The sequence below is a fragment of the Trichoplax adhaerens genome, genomic scaffold (genome assembly GCF_000150275.1).
Source record: "Trichoplax adhaerens TRIADscaffold_2 genomic scaffold, whole genome shotgun sequence".
NCBI lineage: Eukaryota > Metazoa > Placozoa > Uniplacotomia > Trichoplacea > Trichoplacidae > Trichoplax > Trichoplax adhaerens.
In genome coordinates this window covers 1,566,375-1,589,587 of record NW_002060944.1, presented here as the reverse complement: position 1 = coordinate 1,589,587, position 23,213 = coordinate 1,566,375, and the positions used below count along the sequence as shown (strand labels likewise).

At 33.4% G+C, this 23,213-nt stretch overlaps 3 protein-coding genes across 3 annotated transcripts; 2 read left to right on the top strand and 1 right to left on the bottom strand.

Annotated features, from left to right (window-relative positions):
- Positions 1 to 947: 947 nt before the first annotated feature.
- TRIADDRAFT_53014 (uncharacterized protein) lies at positions 948 to 5,244 on the top strand (the record flags this gene model as incomplete). The annotated part of the gene is made up of 12 exons (XM_002109744.1): positions 948 to 1,040; positions 1,318 to 1,435; positions 1,630 to 1,675; positions 1,863 to 1,956; positions 2,086 to 2,226; positions 2,335 to 2,453; positions 2,589 to 2,691; positions 2,776 to 2,875; positions 2,971 to 3,053; positions 3,127 to 3,241; positions 3,370 to 3,488; positions 3,601 to 5,244. 12 exons carry the CDS (start codon positions 948 to 950, stop codon positions 5,242 to 5,244), a joined length of 2,775 nt encoding a protein of 924 aa, XP_002109780.1.
- Positions 5,245 to 6,702: 1,458 nt separating this feature from the next.
- On the bottom strand, positions 6,703 to 8,214 carry TRIADDRAFT_21249 (uncharacterized protein; the record flags this gene model as incomplete). The annotated part of the gene is made up of 2 exons (XM_002109177.1): positions 6,703 to 7,198; positions 7,271 to 8,214. The coding sequence occupies 2 exons, from the start codon at positions 8,212 to 8,214 to the stop codon at positions 6,703 to 6,705; spliced, it is 1,440 nt and encodes a 479-aa protein (XP_002109213.1).
- A 1,143-nt stretch (positions 8,215 to 9,357) lies between these two features.
- TRIADDRAFT_53012 (uncharacterized protein) lies at positions 9,358 to 14,790 on the top strand (the record flags this gene model as incomplete). Its single annotated transcript, XM_002109743.1, has 18 exons — positions 9,358 to 9,372; positions 10,334 to 10,433; positions 10,718 to 10,813; positions 11,246 to 11,286; positions 11,722 to 11,829; positions 11,945 to 12,031; positions 12,236 to 12,340; positions 12,375 to 12,490; positions 12,576 to 12,675; positions 12,758 to 12,864; positions 13,204 to 13,266; positions 13,458 to 13,644; positions 13,721 to 13,752; positions 13,843 to 13,943; positions 14,114 to 14,213; positions 14,306 to 14,357; positions 14,489 to 14,620; positions 14,710 to 14,790. 18 exons carry the CDS (start codon positions 9,358 to 9,360, stop codon positions 14,788 to 14,790), a joined length of 1,623 nt encoding a protein of 540 aa, XP_002109779.1.
- Between the last annotated feature and the right edge of the window lie 8,423 nt (positions 14,791 to 23,213).

The following is a 23,213-nucleotide window of genomic DNA, read 5'->3' as shown; positions in this document are numbered from 1 at the left end:
GCAGTTCGTCTAGACAAGTAGAAAGGTGATCAAGACGTCAATGATCTTAACCAAAAGTAAGAACTTAAAGTGTCAATTCTCAGATCGATGTAGTAGCAGTTTTATATATCATTCAAAGTATTATAGCAAGCCTCATTATTCTCCTTTTTACCAAGGTGTTTACGTAAAACCTTGGTCAAATACGTGTACAAGACAACTTTACAATCTTAAAAAGACTTCCTGGAGGTAGACCAGTATTCGTAGCCAAGTCTACAATCCTTGTCATATTGCTAAGGTATTTTAGAAAGTGACTGCGTATAAGTTATATCTTTTGCTTCAAATTGCACTTTTGACCTTACATTCTATTGCAACAAATAAAAGAAATAAGTTGATCAGGTCATTCTAACCGTACATTAAATCATTCTGCAGTTGGATCGATGGCAATAGCTGGATTGGATAGGATGTACGCGTATTAACATGAAATTGTCAAACAGTTAATAATTAATAATTATTATTATATATACGCGTATAATAGAGTAATTATTGAGCAGCGTTAATTATACGCACCTTACTTTAGCAAAAGATTACAGTACTAGCTAGTATCCTGTAGAATTATGCACTTTACAAACTATTTATTATTCTTACCATTGCTAACACCGTAGTACAGTATAGTGATCTATTATTATAAGAATTAATTACTGATTTGCCACTGTATATTTTCATATTTACCAATATGCCATTACAAATTTTTTATTATAACTACAGTACATAGAATACAAGGTACAATTGTGATTGAATTTTGTAAAGAGATTTATTTATATCCCCAGATAGGAAACACGATTGCTCAGACGTTTCTACGCGTATTCTTAATAAGTCAACGTATGACTCATGCATACTGGTATATAATATAATCTATCGTTTCTGATCGAGTGCTGTTTGTTAATAACCCAATAAGTTTAATCTAAAGAATGGTTCAAAGCAGAGATCTACCCTTTATTATTAACCTTGGCAATAGCATCATTGGCGTTAGTGTCTTAGCCATTCCGTTCTGCTTTCATCAAGTGAGGAAATTTTTGACGTGAATTTATCTAGCTAAACAACTATCACTATTGCACCTACTGTTACATCAAGACATTAAGTAATAGACTTATTGGACAGTATTCTGCATAATGTACTCCTTTTAACTTAATCTACCGTTATTATTTAAAAAGTCATATCAGATTTAGGTTATAATTTGATACTTAAGACAGCTAAGTTGTAGTAATCATTTGAAGTCAGATTGCAGAAAAGCTTGGATGATATGATTGCTCAAGTTGTTGCTTTCTGTCGGTATTATAGTGTGGAATTATATTAGGATCGCTTTTGTTATTTGTAAGCTCCCTGCTTACCCGCCTATCGTGTGACATCTTACTTCGGGCTGCCAATTCGACGAAAAAAAGAACTTACGAATATTTAGGTTGGCAATTCTTGAAATGGAATTATTTGATTATAAATGCAGTAGCTATTTGTCACAATATTGACTGCAAATACTGTTCTTATCCACAGTCTAATTAAGCTAACAATAATAACATCAATTCTTCGTCAAAACTATTGATTATGCATTGTTTTCAAATTCATTGACAAATTGAAAAAAAATTTCTCTTAATGTAGCTCATCACACATTTGGATCTGTTGGCAAATCGTTAGTAGAAGTAAGGTAGGTTTCAGGAAATAATTAAAGTAATTGTAACTGCATTGTAAACTTACAAACTACAAATTATGGCTGCAATATCTTAGCAAGTGTCTTCTAATAATTGGTACTATAATAATAATATGAAGTACTGGTATTGCATTATCTGCAACTTATTGTAGTAATAATGTATTATAAATTGCTTTAATTTTAGCATCATTGGACTACTCTTCGGAACTTGCATCGCATTTCACGTTATAGTTGGTGACTTGTCCCCTTCTATTGTTTCTGTATTATTTGGAATTGAGGTAAACTCAATCATTTAATTGATTATCTATGCAAATATATGTACAGTACAGTATATTGCTACATCTTATCATTGCCAAGCTAACTTGACGTAACACTGTTGTTAACCAACATATACATAACTATTATAGAATACTCGAACTTTACGAGCGATTGTCATGGTTTCATTAGCCATTTGTGTCGCTCTACCATTATCCTTAATGAGGAATATTCAGAGTCTTAGTGGTATTAGCGCGGTGTCGTTGGGCTTCTATTTGATTTTTATCTTGCAGGTAAAAGTGAATTTGCGTATTCAAAAATTTTTCAACGACCTTACGTTGGAAATAAAATTACGAATAAATAAATAATAAATGTTTATACTTCTGATATCATCGCTACAGATTTTCTTGTCTTCATTACCGAATCTCATTACTGGAGCTTTAACTCAAATTCATTTATGGAAATTCAGTGGTACCTTTCATTGCTTACCGATATTTTTAATGGCTTTCACCTGCCAAACGTATGCTTCACTTTAAGACATAATTTCAACATTTGAACTAATTATAATGATCCAAAATGTTAATGATATATAGTTTTAAAGTATTATATATATATAATAATTTTATGATGAACAATTGTTCTTGTTTTATGATAGACAATTATTTTTGGTTTATGAAGCCCTGCCGGAACCCTCAATTAATGTGATGTCATCGATTGTCAGTAGCGCTGTAAATATGGTATCAATAGTTTACTTTCTTGTAAGTATTTGGAATGAAATAAAATAGTTATAAAACTTGAAATTTTTTCCCTATCAATACAAGTATTTCATATAAACGTGCTAGGTTGGATTTTTCGGTTATACGGCGTTTTGCTTTGACGGTGTAAAAGGAGATGTATTGATGAACTTCGGAAATGGTGTAGTTTCTGCACTCATAAAGCTTGGTATAATACCCTCAATTAAGATTTGTATTTGTGATAACTAATTTAATTAATTATCACTTCGAAGCCATATTGATATTATCAATTTTTATCATTAGGATTTGTTTTGTCCATTGTTGTTAGCTTTCCTCTAGCAATATTCCCATGCCGAGCGAGTATCAATTCGTTATTAGCAAAACAGGTAAAATATAATAATTTTTAGTGAAGTAAATCTTTAACCTAATAGCTCTCTGGCTAACACATTTTCATATTAGTCTTCTAGTCATGATGCTTTAGGTAGCCCAAGTTTTATTCCACACAACAGATTTGTTGTAATAACTGTTTGCATTATGACAAGCACATTGATTATCGGTATATTAATACCACAGGGTAAGTATCTACTAAATCATTCTTTTAGTTACTTATTCCAATATGTTAAGTTTTTTAAGTCGCCGTAATTGCTGAAAAACTAACATGATCATTGTTGCAATATATTTTATTTGTATACATATTTTTAGTTGAAATTATTCTAGCCCTAACCGGAGCTATAATGGGCACTCTAATTTGTTACATTGTACCTGGAGCTATGTTCTTGCATTTAACTCCCGCGGGTGCTAAGCAAAGACAAATTGCGAAGGTGCTGAGAGAAATCACTTTAATTATGATTATTTGTTTTTAAGATCAGTTATCGTATTCTATAATCTTGATTTAACTCAAGTATGATCACTTGATCGATGATATTTTATTAGATCGTTCTCGTTATTGGTCTCTTTTGCCTTGTTATGAGTTCATTCACCATTATCGGTCAGTTGGACGTAAAGAAAGCCCAGCCGAGAATGCAAGTAGTCAACGTTAAAGATAAACAAGATAAGTCACAAAATGATGATGGTTTATTAAATAATCAAATGGGAAAAGATAACCAAAAAGCAAATTTCAATAAAGACTCGCAGATGATAGATAATAATATTAACAAGGCTCAGAATAATAATCCACCCAATAATAATAAATTCCCAGGGAAAGACAAAAATCAGGGAAATCCTCCAGTTGTGGATGGCAATGATGTCAAAAAGAGAGATACCGCTAATAATCCCGATGATTCAAGTCATCTAAATAACGAAAAAAGTAAAAAGGATAAGGATTCTCCTAAAAAAGGCTTGTTAAACAAGGAAGAGACAAAAAAAGACGATAAAAAGAGTTCAAAGTTTACCAAAGATCAACCAAACGGAAAAATTAGTAAGGCTGAGGCGGACAAGAATTTAAAGAAAAAGACGAAAGATGATCAACGATTAGAACCTATAGCACCTGAAGACAGTGTAGATGACAATCAGAAAAAGATGATTAAATCGCTAGAAAAAAAGGTTCAGGATTTGAAAGATCTCAAGAAATCTGCGGAGAAGAGTATTGAAAAATCTGAAAAATTTATTGAAAATCAGGATAAATCTGACAGTAGTAAAAAGGGCGTAGATGGTGATAATCATTTTCAGAAAGGGAATAGAGTAGACAGTGATAATGATGTTAATCTAAAATCAAGTAAAAATATCGAATCCAGTGGCAAAAATATGAAAAATGGTAACAGTATTAAAGATGATAAAGTAGAGATTAGCAACGGTGCAAAAGATTTAGAGAGCGATTCGAAAAAAACTAATTTGCGTTCAGATCAGTTGAAAAAACAAGATAGTGGGTTAAAGCAAGATGATAAGGTCGATACTAAAATAAATAACGGAAAAAATGTAAAAAGTAAGAGTAACAATAGTGAAAGAAAGGATCATCAAGTGTCGAAGATGAACTCTGATAAAGAAAATGAATCTAATAACCAGTCAGATAAGTCTGACAGTAATGATTTGGATACAAACAATAAAGGTTTAGAAAAAGTCGCTGACCCTCAGAGATCTAAATCATCTGGTGAATTGTCCAAGGACAAGGGTGACAAGGTATCCAAGGCTAGTGATAGCGCTAACCATAAATCTCAAAAGGCTAAACCGAAAGATTCATTAAATGCTAAAGCTGGGGCTCATGAAACAGACGGCTCCGCCGATGGAAGTAAAACTAAGAGTGAAGAACATCATTTGATCCAAAAGGAAAAGGAATTAAAGCGAAAGGAAGTCGAACTTAAGGATTTGCAACTTAAATTGAAAGAGGTGGAACTGAGACTTGAAGAAAAGGCGATTGATGGAAAGATTAAAGCATTGCAGAAGAAAGCTGGAGATCTTAAGAAAGAAATTATCAAGGAAACGGAAGACGAAAAGGTGGATGGAAAGCTTAAAGAATTGCAAAAGATAACTGGAGATCTTAAGAAGGAAATTAAGATCAAGAAAACGGAAGACGAAAAGGTTCAACATCACGAAGCATCTGGTAAAAAAATGCTCAAATCTAAAGCTGGCATCACCGCCTAAGAAATTATTCATACCTTTCCAATATTTCCGATTCTGGTTAGAAAAACTGTAAAAAATATAAGTGTAATTGTAGTCGTGCCTGTATTGGCAACTGTTTTACTATATATATACGTGCAATATACCGATTGTTAAATAAATAAACAAGATTTGACCTTATCGACAACATTTCATATAGCAATCAATATATATATGAAAAGCTTGCTTTCGTGTCACCGGAATATTAAGTATTTTCAGGAGGATTGCGGTATTGCTATGTCTCCTTTTATTAAAGATTCTTATTGGCCATAATCTTCATAGTCTACGTGTCTCGGAATGGATTTAATCCATTCCTTTGATTTTACATGATAAATGAAATTTTTAGACTTCTATTTGAAAAGCATATTATGACTGCACATCATGTCGTTAAAATTGTATTTGCTGTGGTTTCAATCCGGTAAGGTTATAAGAAAATTTTTTCTTATTGAACCTGTGATATTTAAGGTATATGATAGATTCCTAGAGTATTCAGTATTCAATCAAATGTTTGCAGGTCTTGTGTAATTATGATTATTTATAACTTTACTACTAGTAGTTTGCTCATGAACTGCTGTATATTGGGTTTATATCTTATACTGACATTGAATAAAGTATCGTTTATATGTACCATCAGCTGCTCGTATTTTTTACACAGATACAGCATTGCAATTAGTTGATTAACGCGTAGTTCAAAACGGTGGATAATCTGCTACTTGCACCGACTTGATAAGATGCTGTATGAAATTATCTATAATAGTACCAAGAAAGACCTAATACTCGTATTCTTAATAAAGGATAAATACTACGCTAATAACGAATTTAAGAGCCCTAATAACGTACGGTACATTTCATTTAACATATCAATTATTTTTTTCTACCATTATGTATAACCAAGAACGGGTAAGACTTCTATATCGATTATACTAAATAAACTACTCTTTGTAATGTTCAATATCACGAAATATCTGAAGAAATGTGTGGTATAGTTTACGTGCTTTCGTACATACAAATACTCACTGTCAAATAGTTACATAATGATGTTAATTGAATCTAAATCTAGCACTGCATATGATGATATCAAAATTAACCTTAAATACGCAAAATTCTTCAAACTGTTCATTTTGGTGACACTGATCATCAACACAACCATGCAAAATTTATGTGATCATGGGTTATCAAAGAAATAATTTATTGAATAACAGTACAATAATTTGCGGTACCTTAGAGCTATGCATTAATCGCACGCTAGATACAATAAACAGACCGTCATAACCAAAATACCGAATCATTTTAATATTATTATTATGCGATTAGCGTTACCTATCAGGGCAACGATCATAGTACGGTATCTCTTAACAGATAATACGAATCATTTATCGTATTAGTCACGGTTCATAACGCTTTTTTTCATTCTTCATATGAGAATTAATTATCGGTTCTATTTCATAATCTACCTATTAGTGCAGCTGATATTAAGGGATTGTTTAAAGGACACTCGGTCAGAACTTTTAATTTTGGATCAAAATGGGTCAATTGTGGTTGAACTAGTCGTATACCATCAAGCAGTGAGGTAGGATATAATACAGTCTTATTTGAGAATGTTCCTGATATTGTCAGACTTTTGAATATTGTTTGTGATTGATACACAGGTTGCCCGCATTTCCTTTTATCTTCATTTGAGTTGCATTTTACAAGTGCACAAACCTGTAAATGAAAATTTTTAAAGACGTAATATGGGCCATCATATGCAGCTAATGCAAACATTTCGGATGTTTGATCACGTTCAAATTGCAAGTGACAGCATAACGTTCCGAAGCAAACGCTTGCTTGCCCCTGCTTGGTTTTATCAAGCAAGACAAAATTATAGATATTGTGCATCATAAGTGATTGGAATGTTTGCCCTTTTGAGTGTGATGGAGGTGGTTCCAGAGCAACAGCTCTCGCCTTCCTGTAGATCAGTGAATAACATGGACTTCATTACTAAAGTTAATTTTGAATAAGATTCATACACGTATAATTTATCATAAGATACCTGCATAAACTCGTTTGAGGTTGTGAATCTTCGGAATCTAGTTCTGCTACTAGAAGTTGAGAGCCGTTGCGAGAGCTATTGTTATTGTAATACCAGGCTTTGACAAGACCAGATGAATATATTCCACTACCAGTCATATCTGCACGTAGAAAGTGAACGTTAGCTGCGATTACATTAACGCCATGAGACCTCGACCAGGCTTGTTGGTATTGATTTGATTGCAATAATGGAATTCCTTTCATCCAAGCCATTGGGATAACAAAATTTTTAATATGATATTTATTAATAAGTGTAACTGCAGGGCAGTTGTACAATATATCGAAGCAAGTCATTATGCCGAAGGTAACTCCAAAACTAGGCGTAAAAGCAATATTTTCGCAGGTAGCAGGTTGGTCATATTCCGGTTCGAAAAAAAGGTGTTCTTTGCGATATTTAGCTATAAAACTCCCATCAGTGTCTAGAACTATGTTTGTATTATATTGGAACTGTTTATCTGGAGGACAGTCATTGTCTAACATGCGATTACATGGCTGGACTTCGCCGACATTCGCAACAATCGCTATTTCATAGCGAGCAGCAAGGCAGCTTAAAAACTGTAAGACTGGACCATCATTGAATTTTTCTATGTTAGCCTGAGCACAAGGTATTTCGTACTGGTTACCGATTTTAGTCGGTTCGGGCAAATGCTGGAGATAAGGCTTAACTAAGTCTCGATTTAGGAAACCGAACAATCCATTTTCTGGAAAAACAATAATGTTAGCACCACGTTGCGCAGCCAATTTAGTCCACTTGGCAAATTCCCTTAAGTTTATTAATAGGGCTTTCTGAAAGGCCTCTTCCTTGCTATGAAAGATTTTATCGGTATAGAATGGTTCATATTCCACAACTGCAGCAGTATAGCGTTTACAACCGACAAAACTCATACAGTATATAAGAACTAGAGCTATAGTCCAACGTTGTATACATGAATCTGCCATGGCAGTCATCTTGTTAATAATATCTAAGGAATCTACCTACCTTTCTAAGGTTCTCTGGAAAGCATCTTGCGAGGTAAAAACGCAAACCCTGAGCTAATTTTGTTGCAAGTGCAGTACTGTACACTGTACAGTACAGTGTACAGTACAGTATTTGAGAGACCATGTACTGTACTGTACCGTACTGTACTGTACTGTACACTGAGTCTACAGTACTGTACGGTACTCATGAGTCTACAGTACAATCTAGAGTACAGTATTACTTACGGTACAGTACTGTACTGTACAGTACAGTAACGTGATTTCATTCTCGATCTCTAGTAATTTATCTGGCACAGAGCTGAATACTAGTCTAGTAAGGAAAGGTTGCCAAATTATTGCATTATACACTACTGATAATGAAGTATGAAGTTAATTAAACCTGCCAACTACTGAAATTGGCCCCTGCAAAATGCACCAATTCACGAAACACAAATGTGCACTGTACAGTGTACAGTACTATAGTACTTACCGTACGAAGTCGTACGCCGGGCATGCGCATACAATTCATCCTCATGCATAATTGCACACTCCATCGTTTGTTGTGCTTTTTTTTAACTTTCATCGCGCGATGGATGGAACGGAAACCGAACAGGCAGTTGTGGTAAGAAGTTATTCACTGTAAACGATGTTATTTGCTATTTGTGGACACAAATTATCTGTAGGATTTGATTATAGTATACTGAGTAAGGTATGGTAAGCTATACTTAAACTTGGTAGATCCGTTTAATTGAATTAATTCGTACAAACTTTAGTCCTATTAATTACTGGATATTAGCATAGCCTTGGAGCATGCAGAATTACAGCACTTGCTGCCGCTTTTTACTCGTCTAATTTGAATTCTAGTTTTGTCCTGGGAACTTATTTTAACGTTGCGTTTTATACATCATTACGATAAATTAGGCGATAAGTTTTGATTAATTTTAACCTAGATTCTTCATTCAACAATTGCTTTACTCTTATAACATTAGTACCCTGCAGTAATATAATACTGCAATGCATGTTAAATGTCGGACTTACAGTACAGTATAAACAGTTTATCCGTACTTTAAAATGGTCATTCATACGGTATGTACGTCGTGTATAGGTCAAATGTAATACGGTATATAAATTAATTAAAAAAACTAGTATATTTCGTAGTTGAGGCAAATCATTACGGAAAGTAATCGTTTATTGCTTCTGTTGGCCATATTTAAAATTTAGTCAAGCATGCTAAGTGCGCGCGAGTAATGTATATTAATTATAATTATAAAACGTTCCAGTCCATGAATCAGCGAGTGAACTAGAGGGATGCTGTTGTGATTGTACTTACTGTACGTGCATTGCAAATCTGGTATACTGTACAGTACCTATTTGAAATGGGATACCTCTCAATGAAATCTGTATGATCCTTGTGACCGTAGTCCCTCTCGACTGCCTTAATGAGAGTTTAAGATCAAGTAACGCCAAGCAATAATATATATATATATATATATGTATAATTATAATGAATTTAATTGGTTTAGTTTTAAAACTGTGGTGGCGTCAAACAATTTGTGGCTACATCATACAGTGTTCAGCGATCTAGTAAACTTGACTAAACCTAAATACGCGTAGCAATAAACATAATTTGGTCGTGCGGGGCTAGTGGGTATGAATTGATGAAAGTAGTACGGTACTAGAAATATTACCCGGTGGGGTGATCTGATTGCAACGCAATAGGAACCTTAGTAGACTGGAGACTTTAATTTTTGATGATTTACAATTTCGTTAATGGGATTGCTCCTTATTCAGGATATGCGCTATTGCGGTAGTTCTGATACAACGGGTAATACTGCATTTCCACAAAGCATGCTTTAATAACTTCTCGATCATATACGAGTATAGTGCTATATACTAAAATTTCTGAAGCTCGATATGGCATCTATTAACTAAATATTTCGTGATAGCTTTGAAATAATGGTCGTTAATGTTCACGAATCAGTTGCAATGTGTTCAAGCTACTTATTATCGAATATTTTATGTACATACCCGTATATCCTCGGCTTAGATTATTCCAAAATCAGTTATAACTGGACAATTGCGAAGTAAATGGGATAGGAAGAACGGAATTGCAGTTTTTCCGGGCTCCAGTGATTTTTCTAATTCAGGTATGCTACTAGCTGTAAGGAAAACTAACCTTTCGCAAGACAATAGTAAACGTACTTGTCGAACTGATTTTCGTATAAATGATACATTTTACCGATATTGTTAGCAAGGCGCTTACAGTATAAAATCTAAATTTAAATTTTATAATGTGTTTTGCTAACCTTTCAAATTCATTTTCAACAGTGGTGCTCTGCTATGATGTCTGCTTTAAGCAAAAATTTAGTTATTAAGTTTTTGTACTTATTTATCAAGGCAGTTATACTAATGTACATATCATATATTACAGTTAAGGATGAAAGGGCTGAATTTAATATATGGGAAGTCCAGCTTGATCCGAAACGGTACGAAGGATTGGCTCGTCGTGTTATCAGCGAATCTCACGGTAATTTGGACTAAATATTATTAATCGAAATAATCGATTGCAATTAACCTAGTAGATAATATTTACTTTTAAACCTAAGTAGAGTAGATTAGATGCTAACTAGGTCGTGTTGTAATGAATTCGTAGACATTTTTCTAGAAATTCAAGAGATTGCCGATATGGATAGTGCTACAAAACAACGAAGGTACAGTATGAGGATTAATGTACTACATAACTATTTCAGCTATACCGTAATGCATACTGAAATCGACTTTCTTAGCCTAATGAAATGCAGTCGACTTTACCGGTCTATTTTGAGGGCTTCTTTTGTTCACAGTCGTAAGAAAGGTATCTCCTAAAAATGTCGCATGCCATCAATTCGTTAAGAAAATAATTTCTAATGTTATCAATTACTTTAACTGTAAATACGACGCTATTTCCTTACTTCATTAGATCACTGCTTAAACTTTTATATGGGAGACCGCGTAAAAATGGTAATAATTATAGCAGGAGATATTTTTACGGTTGTTATTACCTGAAAACTTCTCAAGTGCTGTGAGTTCTAACCGTATACCAATCTAATTTCGCTTATGTAGGAAGAACTATACTCAGTAGTCGAATTAATTTGGCAATTATGCGAAATCATTTTCATTGATTCCTCGCAAGGTAAACTTACAGATTGATATATTTGTCGAAATTTGCCTCTCATGCCATTAAATTTCTCTATAAAAATTATAATAATTTATGTATTGTTAGTCTAAATCGATGCTTTAGTATAAATCTTAAATAATCCACCGAAATACTTGCCGCATATGAAATGGTGTTTTCCACCAAATGTCGAAATGTGGATCAATTATACGAATATTAACCTTAGAAAAGTAAACAAGCAATATCTAAGTAACATTTTTATTTAAGCTTATCCCATTCAGGGGTTACTTGAATGGATTGTTTGGCACTTTCCTCAAGTCGATGAGCTGCATAAAAAAATGATCCTTGAAGCTCACGTAATCCGTGAACATCGGAATTACTGGCCTACTGTATGAGCTAGCTAGATTTCGCGAATTATATTGTAATTTACATGTTATGCGAGAGGATTTAAAGCTTTACGTCCCGAGTAAATATTCGGATTGTTACTACTTTTTTCTTGCATAGATTTATGGATATGTTGTGAGTGGACGCATGAATTCTGCAGTAGAATTGTTAAATGTATCGGTCAAGGACTCAAATGATAAAAGTGACGTAAGTTAGTTAAATAAATGTCACTATGATTAAATTGAAATGGCTGGTAACCTTGCATTACCGTTGAACTTTTTATCTTAGCCCTACCGAAAGATAAGCGAATTACTAAGAAAAATGCCGCGACCTAGTGTAAATACGAATGTTATATTGATTGGTTTACTGATTATTCTTAGCAATAAGGATCTACTTTGTCTATCACTTTAGTCGTCTCCTGAATATGTTTTGAAGTGGAGGCATTGGCAACAGGAATGTCGCAATAGCTTGACTGGTGATATCCAACAGCATAGACATTTACATAGATTATGTAGGGTAAGGTTAAATCGTTTTATGTTTGTATGTGCAGTCTAGTACTGGGAATGTGAAGTTAGCTACTGATATCTATAAAAGCCGCAAAGTAAAAATAATTTCTGATCTGTTACAGATATTATGTGGCGATGAAAAAGTTTTACAGGAGTTAAGGTACTCGATAAGGCTATCAGATTTTCTTGTACATTTAAATCTCTATTTGATGATGATTCTTAATGTATCATCTGCTCTACCATAGTAATGAAGGCGTCATTCACACGTGGTACCATCTTTTAGTTGTTCATATACTATTTCGAAATCCAACTACAAAAGTTTACGATCTTCACTACAGTATTGATGTAAGTACTAATTCGCAATTAAAATCAACATTATGTTTCGAATGGATTGCCTCGATTTTTATTTGGATTCATTATTTTACAGCTGTCGTTAGAATTATTTTATGGTGACAAATCGCGTTTAGGAAAATTGGATGAAGTAATATCTGCCATTTTCCTGTTAGACACTGTGCGAGTCATTAAAGAAGCCAGGTTAACTGTTATATTTTGCAATGCATACCTACCTTGAACTCGTATTGCTACACCAACATATTAAGCTTTAAATAACTTAACGAATTTAAGATCACATCTTAACCTAACTATTATTACAGTGCTGGATTTGGGGATTGGTGGTTTGCAGTTCATCTCACCGACTTATTGTATCATTGTGGCCAGCTAAAATTATATAAGCTTGAGTAATGTGATAGGCGTTGTTGTTTACATAGTCCTCCAAAATGATTTATTAATTTAAGATATACTGAGATTTAATTAATTACAGACACCTTAAGCGTTATAGAAAACGATCTTAACTAATATACTGCTATTTCATAGTTATGGAACTGACTTGAGGGAATATTTGCTGTTGGAGTACGGATCTTCGTTAATGAGTGCTAGGTAAAGATAATCAATTCCATAGTCCCAGTTCTGTACAAGCGGTATACTTAATTCTTGTTTTATAGTTCATGGCAGATTGGATCCGATTACCTGGGACATTGTCAAACTTATGGAAGGTCTATTGCATGTTGACATTTCATCCAAGCAGGCTTCAGTTGAGATGTAATACTGTTCTATTATTTCCAAATCAGATATTATTTGGAACAGTACATATCTAGGATTCCTTTAGATAGCGAGAAGAAGACTCGAAAGGTGCTGCATGTTTGTGAAAAGTATGGTTTATCGACGGATCTAGCAGATATTTGCCGAGAAGAATGTATGACCGCCATACGTAGAGAAAAACTAGGTTCAGCGATATCTTGGGCATTATACGTTAAGGTTTGCTCTTTAGTGTGTAACAATATCCTATACTATTTATATAAAATTGGCTAATGTTTCTCATTTTCTCGGTTAGGATGTCACTCTGATTAATTATATTGTCGATTGGTAAGTAGTAAACTAAGAAAACGGCTTTAGCTTATCAGGAGAATGCGTAAATTTTTCTCTAACTTTTGAGTGACATTTCTGCTTCTCTAGCTACATGTCCGCGTACATCAAAGACGGTAACGCTGATCGTCTTGCAATAGTAGACGACATTGGAGCAGCCATAACGTTAACTGGTCAATTAGCATTTTTAGGTATATTCTTTTTGTATTATTAGTCAGTCTTTATTATAGAATAAAGCTTTAGTACGTGTATTATGTTCCAATTACTATAGGATGAAATGATGCTATTGAAAGTTAGACAGTCAATGATAACATTACCGTTGTTACTGAAATGATAGTGCTACTATGTGATAATTTCATAGGGAAATTCAGAGAATTTCATACATTTTGTAATACTGGAAATCTCGTTGATGCAGCATCTATCTTGGTTTTACTTATGGTTGATGGCTTAGCTTCTAAAAAGTACGTAAATTCATTATAGAGGCTTCGATAGAATATAAAGCTTTACTTTTTCTAAACATTTTAATGTATGCGATGTCCTATTCAATATTCAGATATTGGTGGATGTTGTTATTGGATGCTATTCCGTTATTTGAAACTGAAGAGGTACAATATCTGTAATTTAGTTCGAACTTTGATTTAAATCGTTCCATTGTGTTGCATCATTCGCAGTTCATATGATAAGCGAAAACGAAAGCTTTCTAAGAATAATAATAGGTTAAAATTATGTGTTGCAGATTTTATTTGACAGCGATCAAACATACGAGTTACTTCGGTGTTTAACTGAGATTGAACTTTCGCTACGGGGGCCTGGTGATAGCTGGAGCAATCGCTTAACATTGAAACAGCAAGTTCACAAAAATTCTGAAGTAATCTTTGATTATGATACACTAATTAAAATTGAAATTGGAAGTATTCAATCGCTCCCTTCTAATAACAACGTAACCTTTTATTGCAGGTTTTACATGACGCTTTAAATACAATTCGAATCGCCTTGGCTCGTAACCTCGCACGCGCTCACATTAATGAAGAACAATGATAAAATTGTGGGATCTATTATTAAATCTATTTTGTTTTTAGTAAAAATTATGTAATTTTACAATCTGTCATGGTTTTTGGTAGTTTTCGAACCCTAATTACACTCAATTGTTAAATTACATTTTGTGCTCGCTTATCATTTTTCTGCGAGTAACACGCATATCTGTACGGGTTTGATTTGCTACCTTGTAACGCTAATCAGTTTCGCGACATTTTCGCTACACGTTATTACTATTAATGTATCCTTTCTTGACTTATCGTAAGATATCAGTGTACATATGATATTCCTTGTGTGGTTAAAATCGATGAGAATCATTCCAGAAATGGCTAGAGTGGAACTGGGAATGTTAGTAGCCAATCTAAATGTAGTAAAGCTACTCCTGTAGAACTTGTCTGTACATGTGCAATTAATTATATTATTTAAGCTGGCTTATAGGATATGTGCTAATAAAAAGTAGAAATGGGTCAAAATCGGATTGGTATTTTTAAGCACAAGAAACAATTGAAATTGTCGCTACTATAAAGTAATAATCTATTTTATATTATAATCAACTAATCCAATTTTTCAACAAACGTTACCAGATATAAAACTACACTCGTAATTATTTCATCAGCTTTCATCACGCTAAAACGTCAAGCCTTAAGGAAACATTTGATTAAGAAATTCTACTAGTTAACTATTAGAAGTGTCACACCACTAGTGACAAAGTAGTTCCAACGACCGAGTAATATAGTATAGTTATAGCGTCACTGATAGTGTAGATGAGGTAGTCAGAGAATTACTACTATTTATTAATGAAGAAATCTTGACAACCAAGATTATAGTCTTGACAATTCAATAGCAATTGACAACTAGTAGACTAACTAACCGACTAAGTAACTAAAAGTGCTCTTCAGGCACCAGCATTTTATAGTCTCATTAGAGACTCCTGGTGCACATAAAGTAAAACTATCCTTCTAAAGTTAAATTGATATAAATATCGATTATATCTGAGATTATGGAATGGTAATTCTCTTGACGTAATTACTCTAGTATACATGAATTTAATAGAGTCTAATAGAGTTGCTTGTAATATACTGTACAGTACTTATAGGCACTACGTTTATCTTGCAGTCCCCCACAATCTTACGGTTATTTGCTTGGCAGTGACCAAGTACGTTTACACTGTTTATGACTTGAAGATATTCCACAATAAGAATCGTTTCACTTAAAAAAAGCAATTGTAGGTATGAAATAAAATTAATGGAATTACTGTTTTTCTGACTTTGTTGACCTAACTAGTTGTATACTACTCATACAATTAGCATCGCCTGAATGTTAGATTAAGATAACGCAATATTCTACATTTGCAAGCTGTTCAAGTAGATAGCCGAAGTGTAACTGTGCGGCCTTGGTTGTTTATTTTTTAAAATGGAGCAGTAATAAATCAATTGATTAATTAAATATCGTACACTATTTTATATATTACACCTGCATGCCGATTGCATTGGTGAAAGATTTTATATCTAATTTGCTTAAGTAGTAATATGCGGCCATTATTAGCCAAGCAATAGGTGGTATTTGTGCCTTACCAAGCTGTAAGATTATAGCACATTTGAAATCACCAATTGATTTGAAAAGTATCGATTACGGGATGGCTACAAATTTATTGAGTAGCGGATAGTATCCAATATTTCGATTAAATAGAAAATATCATTAATTAAAATATTGCATTATTCGAAAATGTTTAAACAATTTTTTCTTGATGATCGCTATGAATGACTAATAACAATATCTAGATCAGTGTATGATTCATAGTAGACCAAACAGTGAACTATACAATGAACAAACATGATAAAGCTAGTGTTATTTACTTATAATGTTCGTTATTAATTAGGAGTATCTCATTTTAACGGTCCAGCGACGAACACCATCGTTAGGGTAAACATTTATGTAACGGATAGAGGTGAGTATCTGGCAATAGCAGTATACAACAAATTTATTTCTTACTTAATTCATCTGGAATTAGTAAATACGTGTATCTTGGAACTTACAGGTATACTTGACAAGGTGCGTAAGGTCTAAATCACTTAAAATGTTCGCTATGGCAGTACAAGCTCTATTGCTACTTGTGAATCAAGAAGTGCGACTCCCACCTTTATTTAATTTAAATTACAGGTCTATTTGATGACTTGTAATGAAGCAGTTGGTCGCAGTTATATTTTGTTTCAATCTTTAATCAGTATAGATTATTATCGAAGATGCGGCAAGATGAAATAATAACTATAGCTTTAATTACGCAGAAAAAGTATCAATCAATATTTATCCTCATTAACTATCTTATTTTGTTAGTTGTTTCTTATCAACAGGTTTTATTAATTACAAATAATATAAAAATAGAATTAGAATCTATTCTAAGTGATGGAATAATGTATTTTGTAAGAAGTTTATGCGTACGAGTTCAATTTATTATCCATACTAAATGCTCTATTATAGCACCAATTGTAATATATTTTGGTGTGAATTTTTCGGCAATCCTTTATCAAATGATAATGATCCTTGCTTAATAGAAAAGGCGAAACGTGCAGAAGATAAGAAATGCTAATATTGTGTAGTGAAATAGCGATTATGACATCTTGACAATACTTGTATATGCTGCACGTAATTCATGAAGTTTAACATGTACAATTTCGCACTTCCTTCAAGGATAGACTAATGTCATTATTCGCTGATTTATCGTAACGATAACTGAATGGAAAATTTGGTACTGTTATATTTAAGTGCAAAACAAGGCCTGTAATGCAATGATATGTTTACCGTCGGCAGTCTTCATAATCTAAATTAAAAGTAAAGTAAATTAATCCTTGATAATTCGTAGATATCCTATTCTACATTTGAGCTTCACAATGCACACATTAGTAGGTACAAAGTTACTGATTAACGAAGTTTATAAGATTTAATGTTGCAATAAATCATTTTATGTCGGTGACTGTTGGATAAAAATTATCATAACTCAGCGTAACAATTGTATTTTGAATTGAAAGTTTCTTTTTCTAAATTTTGTAACTGCTTTAAATACCAAGAGCGTTTCACGCATATTTTAGATATAGAAAGTAATCACATCACCCCTAAGGTGTTATCATGTCTTTCGATTACGATTAAATTAATGAATTGACCTCTCTATTGGTATTAATATTATGCATGTCGCGTTCTGTACGTAATATGTATGATTGTAGGTCTATAAAGTAGTTTCTAGGATGTTAATAAGCATGCCGCATAGTATATGTAACAAAGCGGATGATTTTTGGAGATGGGATTGAACTGTTCTAATGTTGGTTATAAGTTCCCAGTAGTTGATACTAGCTTAAATAGCTACTATCTTTAGTGTAATGTTATATGATTATTGTTCCATCTTTGTTTTTAGGCCTTTCACATCAACTATATTTTCTTTTATCTGCGCTCTCGCTCTCTTTAGCCTACCATAACTTCAGAATAAATAGACACCGAGGTACAAAGATGCTGCACGACATTAATATTTATGTGATATCGTGTTACTACGATTGATTTGTTGCGGGTTTACATAAAAATACTACATCCTCTCACCAATAATTTCTTGTTTAAAAGGTAATAAAATTGCATTAGAGTCTATTACTTTTTTGGTCTATTCAAATAATAGGTACATTTACAAACGCATGAAAGCTCGTCTGATCAATACGTTTTTCACTATTCACTTGGAATTTGAAATGTCTTATTTCATGTTAAGATACTATTATAAACTAATGATAGCTTACTGTAGCGTTATGTAGGCTAGGTGCCATTCTGACAATACCTAAACATTTACTACCGTGCAGTGCAAAAGTAAGTCTTCGTTATCGATTTTTATAGTGGCTTTCGGGTGCTGTCTATGCATATAGGATCTGGGCTACTGTAACTGCATTATGGATAAATTAGATAAAAACATGAATTAAGGTAATTGCAAATAAGTTCAAACGCTGAGATATGAAGATGTGAGTCTTACAAGAATTTGCTTGTGCTGGAGCACATAGTCAAGATACGAGTATTGCGATTGTACAGGATTTTATGAAGTTTTTGGTTAAGTGGAGTAAGAGAGAATGGTCTACTATCTCCAGTTAAAATAAATCAGCCGTCATGATATATGCAGGCGTTGACCTCATTAAATATGATAGAATATTATGATAGCTTTATTGAAATTTCAATCTTCTGAATAAATGGTATAAGCTAATGCCGTTAATTTCTTGATGGTAGTCTAGTGATGATTGACGTCTCGCTTACGATAAAAATGTTGATAGTCAATTTGTTATTCATAAATTGTATCATAACAAAAGGAATGGTGGTAAAAGGCGATTACCAAAAGTATTGGCTTTGTTGCAGTTGTTCATCGTAATGCCCTAATGAGCGGCAAATTATCAAAGGTTTGTAATCGCCGCCCCTTAATCTTATCTTAGAAGTTTTAATTATAATAGTGCGGCATCTTCATACATTGTCGTCAACAATACTTGACATGATCAATGATGATGGACAACTTGGCGGTGTATATCACTAATAAATATATATGTAAGCATATCATAGATGATGTCTTTGCGCAATATTCAACCAATACTCCGTCACCAGGTGGTTGAATATTTAGATATTATCGGTCAAGATGAATGAGGACGCTATTGAAGTTCGAAGTTGCCTGTATATTATTTTAGCACTATCATGAAAGGCTGTCATTTTGTTTTCGGCGTCATGCTTAGTCAATGCAATACTTACACATTTCTTTAAATAGAGCAAAGAGACGGAGGGTAACATCGTTATAAACGAAATTCCACTGTGATATGATATTGAAAAAATAGGAAAGAATCGATGGAAAGATGAACCCCCTCCCTAAGTCTGTCCTATTACGATCAAATACAAATAGAGATAATGTCGCTTTCTTTTTGTTGTATTGTAAAAAGCATTGTTGAAGCATGACAACAAAACTATTCTTTGCTATAGTGCAGTTCATTTTGTAATCAATCGAGACAAAAATAACTCCGTTCCTTAATCAACCTTTGCCTGATTCATATTCAAAAAGTATAATCGAGATATTAAGTATGCCGTAATAGTAATGATCGCTGTATTGATTGAATAGTATTAAAGTTTAACCATAGAAACTTAGTTGCTTGCTGGCCCAATCATTCAAAACCGATTTTTGAGTAGTTTAGACTAAATAGATGGTCCACAGAGTCCGTACAGTATACCAATGTTTTACATAAATTAAAGGTAGTGTCTAATTATATTTGTTATCAAAATCTTTAAATTATTATTAGATACTGTACTGCAGGCATACTTCTGACAGCGGATGTTGATTCTAATAATTCGAGCGATAATAGCCTTTACTGTCGATGACAAGTTCATAAAGGGTCAACACTAATAGAGATAGGTAAACTATTTTATAAATTGATTATATCACTGTTCGTACAACAGATTATTTTACTCCGTCTCCGCACGATCATTTTGAGGTTAAATTCTTTCAGCAAATCTCCATTCACTCAAATTGAATAATTATCTACATCTTATCGAACATCAACTCCTGTTAATGATCGGAGTTACATAAAGAATCTTGGATGGGTCAGCTATTTCGTATTTACCGTCGATATTAATCTATTTAGCAGATTAGCAGCAACATTCAGCCTATAGATAGCCATCACGAAAGCTCAGAAACGTCTTATGATCCTTATTTCGTTACTTTTCTTTGGAATATTTAGCTTCGATTCGCACTAAAGTTACAATTGATAACGCTATTGGAACAGGACATTTACAGTACGTAATACTTGATAAGGTAAAGTGTTGATATCTAATCTAACTTGTAAATCTATTAATTCTCTTAGCTATTATTCTTTTCCAACTTTGTTAGAAATATTTTTATTTGATGACGATTTGGTTATGATGATCCTTGTAATTTTGATGTACAATACAGTATATTTTTACTGTACTTTTTTAAAGAACTGAATGACTTGGTCATTGTCGTATTGCACGTTTGGATGCTTCTCCCTTAGCAATTTTCGATTTTTTTACTTGAGATTTGTTCAAGATTTATTTTGCAAAAATTTATCGTGTTTTTGGGTAGGACTTTTGCACGCTCTTATATTATGTTTATTCGAAAAAAATGCGCTTAGAATATAGTATTTGGCAACACGCTTCTCTTTCTTAGGACATATCTTGCAAATTAGAGGTAGTCTTCTAAAATATTATACTTCAGACAAGTTAATTCCAGGACTACAGTTCAGCAAAGACGATCACCGGTTTAGATCATTGCTACCCTAGCATTGGTAGTTCATTATACCGATGAATATTACTGTTTTCTTGTTTTTAAAAGTACGCCAATCACATATTGTAGTCGAGATTACATGAGGCATGACAAACTTTTTCGATAATATTTTGCTTCCAGAGTACTGTAAATAAGGGATTCACAATGTTCCTAGTCGCAATTGATGATTATTACGTAGCCTGCAATGTTACGCCACTATCAGCCCTTTCTACTGACGTTGTATTCTATACTCTAATTAGCTATATATATATACAATCAGTCAACTAAGTAACACGCACTGGAGCTCTAAAAGTTCATTCATTAATTAATCCATAAGCAGTAGCACCTTAGAAATATGAAGAATGTGGCAAAGGTGCATTAATAATACTGTAATAGCAAGAGTATGATGTTCACAATGTTCACAAGGGGGAAAAGGACTCGCTGTCTCATGAATCAAGTCATTGACTGACTCTTTCGTCACAGGCAAGGACTAACGTTCGATACACTATTCTAGTCTATAGTATTGTAGTATATTGCCATAACCGTTCGGTTCTATACAAAATATAATGTTACGCAATGCTAGGAGCCTACAGTACAAGACTGTAAGCCACGGTGAATCATACTGTAGTTCACCGTACAATGTACGGCGGATATGTTCGCCTTGTTTCTTATAGTGTCACTACTGTCGGTCGGAGCCTTTTGTACTTGCAAGGCATTGTATTGATACTTCGTTTATCTTGCCGCAGTAGTAATAAAACTTTTTTGTTATTTGTCGAAACGAATTTTACATCACCTACGACTTGATCCAAGTTTGTTTTTGTTTTTCTTTCACAAGTAGGAAATTTTTTACGATTGAACCTAGCGATTCAGTGATCACTGGATACTGTGCGGTAGTTTTTTTGAATGTGAATGCACGCACAATTCAGTATCGAATAATAATAATAATAATATTTATTTATGGTTTACTAAAATTGAACAGGCTGTCCACTGTGTACCAGAACTAGTTAACTACCTACAACACTATTGCGTGCATGTTCCTAACATGTGTCTTATATACAGTCCAGTATGATCGATATAGTACATAATAATACATCATGTAGCGTCTGCTGTGCGATAGTTGGGTTACCATTTGTTCTTGATCATCGGAAACTTTTAAGTACTACAGTAACTGCAGATACGGTATACATTGGAGCCGTGAGTTTGTAAACTATATACTAATAAATACAATTTGATACAATAAAGTACAAGGGCAATAATAATTAATTATTATTAATAATAACACCGTGTATACGATATGTATTCTACAGATGCGTATCGCTCTCTCTACATACGCGCATATATAGATCTACTGTAGATATAGATATAGATATAGATATTATTTATTTATTTGTTAAAATGTTATGAGCTTTGATTCGCCTACTTTTTTCTTAGTCGATTGTTATATGTTACGACGAACCCTGACTTAAATATTCCGTAATCTCTTTTTGCTTAAACCGCTCTATTCTTCTGCATGTTCTGTACTATTCAATGCTAATTGTCTAAACGGCGGAGTGGAATTGTAAGATCTTCGTTGAACCGGTAGACAAGTATGAGCATGCATGAGCAACCTTAATCGGGCACTATTTGACGCTCTAGTTTACAGACATCACAAAGCAGTAAACAGAGATTATGTACATCATAGTTTTTGCTTTACTTCTTCAGGTACAATATATTTCACGTACAGTTGTAGGCGCCTCAGTATTTATTTTATTCACTTGAAGATTTGGTAGTTCGATAAAGTTGAGTAATTGCCACTATACAACTTAATTGACTGTGCTTGATATCGTTAATTTCAATCTTCACCTTTATTTGTAATCCTATGTATTTAATACTGCTTTAGTCAAGGTAATTATATTGTACAAATTAAATTTTTAAGCTCTCAACATTGTACAGGATAGTTTGCACTCTGTTTTATGAATGCTGTTCATCTTTGCAGATACATACATAACTTGGACATTTATATTCTTCGCTAAATACGAGTAGAAATCAACGGCCTCAACTATTCAAAAATTACCAATCAGCGAGAAAACAATTAAACTCTCAAGGCACCATCGCAATATCCGCGTATTTTACGAGAGAACATTGGGCGTAATTTATTACTCAATTAAAATAT